General features: G+C 54.2%; 1 protein-coding gene across 1 annotated transcript in view; it reads right to left on the minus strand.

Moving 5' to 3' along the window:
* Positions 1-43: 43 nt before the first annotated feature.
* The window catches only part of CASQ1 (calsequestrin 1), a 12,553-nt gene continuing 7,372 nt past the window's right edge, over positions 44-5,224 (minus strand). The window contains exons 7-11 of the mRNA XM_006168834.3: positions 4,087-4,132; positions 3,588-3,642; positions 3,278-3,378; positions 2,541-2,615; positions 44-347 (exon numbers count right to left, since the gene is read on the minus strand). Coding sequence (XP_006168896.1) covers positions 189-347; positions 2,541-2,615; positions 3,278-3,378; positions 3,588-3,642; positions 4,087-4,132 — 436 coding nt within the window. The 3' untranslated portion in view covers positions 44-188. The remainder of the gene's footprint in view (positions 348-2,540; positions 2,616-3,277; positions 3,379-3,587; positions 3,643-4,086; positions 4,133-5,224) is intronic.

The raw sequence follows: 5,224 nt of genomic DNA on the forward strand, positions 1-5,224 counted from the left end.
CTGGGAAAGCCACCCCCATCCCTCATCCGACGAAGGGGAGTCAGAGTCAGCACCCAGCAGAAAGACCCCCGTTGCCCTACGGCAGAGAATGACCCGGTGTCACTGGAGGACCTCGGGAAGGACAGGGAAGGTAGGCGGGAGCATGAGAAGAGCAGGTGGGGCTGGGCTGGGAGACACTGCCACAGCAACTAGTCGTCGTCGTCGTCGTCATCATCATCGTCCTCGTCCTCCTCGTCGTCATCCTCTGTGTTGATCTCGCCCTCCAGCACGTCCTCCAGCCAGTCCTCCAGCTCCTCAGCAGAAGGCAGGTCCTCCTCATCGTCCATCTCCATCCATATGCTGTCCGCCTAGGAGTGGCACAGGCCGGGGGCCGAAGCTGAGCCAGCCCAGCCTCTGGAGCTGTCCTCCAGCCCGCTGGACCTGTACAGCCTCTCCTACCTCCTCTGACCCTTTCTTTCATCTGTCAGTGGCCAGGGAAACTGTCCAGGTGAAGGGCCAAGCTAGAACATGGCCGTGGGGGTGGAAAGAAAGGCTGGACTGGGGCCGGCAGGCAGTGTGGTGGGTAAGGTGCTGGACTCCCACATGACCAACTGCGGTTCAAATCTTGGACCTGACTTGCTTTTTCACTTTCCCTCTCTCTCTCTCTGGTCAAATTGAAGAAAAATAAAAGTTAAATAAATAATTGTTTTAAAAAAAAGAAAGAAAGAAAGGCTGGACTAGCAAATAGACCTTTTCCCTTCAATCTGTCTCCCATCCTTGTCCCTTCCTGAGCTTCCTAAAACAGACCTCCTGATCACGCCTGTGATGCAAAGCTTACTAGTCAGCAACTCCACAGCGTTCAAGCCTTTCCATAACCTGCTTTTCCAGTACCATCCTCAGTGATCTCTGGACTCTCAAGCCATTAAAGAAGACCTGCCTTTTCCCAGACCTGATATTCATGTTCCTACTCTTGACCTTTGACTCTTCTTTTTTCCTCAGTTTGGAAATGACTTCCCTTAATTGTCGTTTGTTGAAATTCTGTATGTTGTACAAACTTTATTTATGTATTTACTTATTTATTTATTTTTAGGTTTTGCCATAGGGCATGTGTGCTTGCCCGAGACAGAGCGAGAGACAGTGAGAAATCACCCCCCAGTGGGAGTAGCCGCAGCACAATTGCTTCTCCTCCATCCTCCTTTTGGGATTTGGGGCATACATGCACATGTACCCAGTATGACTTTCAAGTGATCAGATCTGGGACTCCAACCATGGTCAGCCATGTGGGGATCCAGCCTTTAACCGCCGTGCCACCTGCTGGCCCCCTATTTGTTTGTGATTGCCAGAGGATGCATGCATTTGCCGGGTAAGGGGAGAAAGCATCCCCAGTGGGGTGTGGTCATGCCATAATCCCTTCTCCTCCATTTCTCCGTGCTGTGAGGATTCGGGGCTCACATACACATGCATCTGACGTGTCTTTCCTCAGTTGGCCATGTGGTAGTCACATCCCTTAACCATTAGGCTACAAGGCCACCCTCTGCAAGTGTCATTTTAAATGCCACTTTTTCTTAAACTCTTCTCGGACCCTTTCAAGCATATATCACGTTGATTTCGTGCCTTCCTGGCATTTTATTTGTACCAGGAGACTTAAAAAAAAAAGTTCATGGGAAAATGGAATTAAGTACAAGTTTACTTTGGTATAAAACATTTTGAACCCCATGCATACTCATTTTCCATGACATTTTGAAGACCCCCTGTATCTGTAGGAGAAAGTGTATCAGAGCCAGTCTTGTAGTCTGACTGTCTTGCTCAGTCAGACTGAAAGTTCTATGGAAGCAAGAATAGTAGGTAGCTTGTTTGGGTCAACCCAACAAACATTTTTTTTTTTTTGAGAGGGTTTTTTTTTTCACTATAGGGCGCGTGCGCTCGCCAGATAGACAGAGAGAGACATAGAGACAGAAAGCGAGAAATCACCCCCCAGGGGGGATGGTCACGCCGCAATCCCTTCTCCTCCATTCTCCTCTGGGGATCTTGGGCACGCACGCACACGCGCCCGGCGTGAGTTTTCAGCCACCAGGTCCGGGACGTGAACCGTGGTCGACTACGTGGGAGTCCAGCGACATAGCCATTACGCTAACTGCTGGTTCCCAACCCAACAAACATTTTTGAAGCACCTGCTTCGGTGTGCATGAGATTTCTGCCCTCAAAGCAGCTCAAAGGCTACTGGAAAAGACAGACGTGACCCATAAAACACCCTATAAAAGTCACATTCTCACTGCTAAATGAGCTCTGGCAGTGATGTGAGGGGAGTGATTTCAAATGGGGGGCTGGAATGACGTTAAGAAGGAGAAAGAATCTGAACTGGACCTTGAAGGATGGACAGCCAATCCCCACAGAGGAGGACAGGCATTGTCAGACCGTGCATCTCTCCCTCCACCCACCGGCCATTGGATTGGCATGGCTCCTCCTGGGCAAGGGCTCCGTTCTAGGGAGCAGAGGGGAGGAGAGCCAGCTGCGCTGGGCGGCAGAGTTGGCATCACCAGGGATGAGCGAGGGATACTCACATCGGTAACATTGACCACTCCTATCTGTGGGGCTGACAGGTCGATATCAAACGTCTTCTCCCAGTATGGAACCAGCTGTAGAGAGACCCAACCATCAACCTAATGGAGCCCAGGAGCTCGTGAGTCCAGCAAGGTGAGCATGACAGGCCAGCGACGAGGAAGGGTTGCATGAATGGGCACTGGGGGGACAGGAGCCAGCTGAAGGGCCTGAAGATGGAGGCAGAGCTAGGCAGCGAAGGCAGGAATCCAAAGGGAAAGCACAGGAGGGTCACCTGGGCACAGGCTCGTGCTCTCTGAGAACTGGACAGAAACCCCTGCTCTGATTCTGGATCTGCTACCGATTAACCTTGTGATGGTGGACACATCACTTCTCTCTGGCCCCTGTTGCTAGGTCTCTGGAAATAGCTGGTACTTCTCCATCAGCATTCGTTCGTTCCGTTGCTCACATGACAGTGAGTGTGGGCAGCTGGGGCTCCCACTGGGAACTACACAGTCCCTGAGACGTGCGGTGGAGTCTGTGTGTGCATGCCACGAACATGGCTCTTACACTGCCCTCCCCAGGTATCTCAGGAGGCCAGCCTCTGCTCTGGGAATCCTGCAGTCCCCCCGGCCTCCCTTGTTCAAGATGTCCTCCACACCCACAGCACCCTTGAGCATGTCTACCGCCAGGGGATGGGGACGGGAACTCGAGAGCAAAGACCCTGCTGGGACAGTCCACAGTCCAAGGCGCCTCTTACCAGGGGGAAGTCATCCGGGTCGATCCAGATGATGCTAAGGTCAGGGTTGTCAGTGTTATCTTGGGCCACAGACTTGAGAGTCTCTAGGAACTCGTAGCCATCTTGGAGGGACACAAGGGAGCGTGTGAGGGGGCTGAACAGGAAAAGGAATGCAGAGGAGGTAGGAGCCCAGCTCTGTCTCCCGCCTCCCATCCTTCTAAGGTCTAGCTCCAGGCCACCTGAGGACCCTCAGGACAGCCTTCCAGGTGAGGCCTGCGTTCCAGCAATGGGTGCCTCCCTGCCTCCCCGGTCCCATGTGCAGTCCTCTCACCGGGATCAGCTTCTTCTGCAAAGGCCACTATGTGGATTCCATCCATGTCGTCCTCCTGTTCAGGGGTGAGAGGGAGAGCAGGGTTGTGGGACGGAGACCTCGCTATACTCCCTGAAGTGAGTGAGAAAAAGCCCAGAGTGGACCCTAGATGTGCCTTGAACTTGGTGAAAATGCAGCTTGTGGATGGGTCCATTCTTGTGATGGTGACCCTTTTCCAAACGACAGTGTCCCTTTCCGCTCCAAGGCCCCCACTCCTCCTCTGGGGATCCCTTCATCCCAGGACTCGGGTCTCCTCCTTGTCATCCTCACCCACTTACGTCTGTCTCCCAGCTCCTGACGTGTCCTTCAGAACAGAAAGCTTTCAGCCTTTGCTGGTGCCCTGTTTGCTACAGGTGGGCATGAGTGATGGCTGACGGGGGACATTCCCAGGTTCGAGGCTCTGGGCCTGCACTCCGCACCCTTGCCCCGTACATCAGGGGCCTTGGCAGTCTGCACTCACCCAGGTCTCATACATGCTCTCGGGCTTCAGTTTCCTCAGGGTAGACCTAGGAGAGACAGAGAGATGGCACTGCTCGGTGGGTGAGAAGGACACCCCCTCTCGAGGGTCCCCTTAGCAGAGGCTGCCTCCGGGTCAGGCCCGGGGCACAGACAGCGTGCAGCCCAGAACAAAGGCAGCTGGCAAAGCCTAAGCTCTGGGCACCAGGCCCAGGCCACTGCATGGTTAAAGCGGTGGGAGAGGGGAGGGTGGGCAGGGGGCCTGCGCTTTCGGGAGAAAGGTTAAGAACTGGACATCTGGGTGTCGCTCGTGATTCGTTCATTCACTCGTTCACTCAGGTCGAGCGTCTAAGTTCTAAGCACTGTGCTGGCTTGACGTGAGCCAGTCAGACATCTTCCTGCCCCGCCGAAGGGGCTGCAGTGCAGTGGGCACGAACGGGAGAGCGAGGAGTATTTACGCCTACGGATGGGAACACCAGAGCTGTGCTCTGTGAAGGAGGACTGTGGGCAGGCGCAGGGCAGGCTTGCAGCCTCAGCCCCACAGGTGCCTAGTCACGCTGTGGGAGTCTGCTGTCGGACATGTAGCAGCATCCCTGGGCTCTAGCCACTCAATACCAGCAGCAGGCACCTCTGCAAAATGCCTTCAGACCCTGCCAAACAAGGGTCAAGGCCAAGATCCTCCTTTTGCCCTCCCCTACCGCGACACTCCCTTCACTCTCTTGAGAACCCCCGCTGCTGGGTATGTGTGAGGGAGACATCAGACAAGTCAGGGTTAGCATCCCAGTCTGGTCAGCTGCCATGCAGCCCTGCTCCGCCATGCTGAGGCCACACTGGAAGGTCTCCTATACACGCTGGTTGCACATGTGGACACACTTATCGTGCAGGCTGAAGTGGGGGGTGTGAAGACCTTGTTAGAAACACCTCTCTTCTCTCTCTCAAGAAATAAGTATATAGGGAACCAGCAGTAAGCATAATGGCTATGTTGCTGGACTCCCATGTAGTCAACCATGTTTGAGTCCTGGACCCGGTGGCTTAAACTCACGCCGGGTGCTTGTGCACGCGTGCCCAGGATCCCAAGAGGAGAATGGAGGAGAAGGGATTGCAGCATGGCCATCTCCCCGGGGGGGGGGGGGGATGTTTTC

The sequence above is a fragment of the Tupaia chinensis genome, unplaced genomic scaffold (genome assembly GCF_000334495.1).
Source record: "Tupaia chinensis unplaced genomic scaffold, TupChi_1.0 Scaffold146187_1, whole genome shotgun sequence".
Taxonomy (NCBI): domain Eukaryota; kingdom Metazoa; phylum Chordata; class Mammalia; order Scandentia; family Tupaiidae; genus Tupaia; species Tupaia belangeri.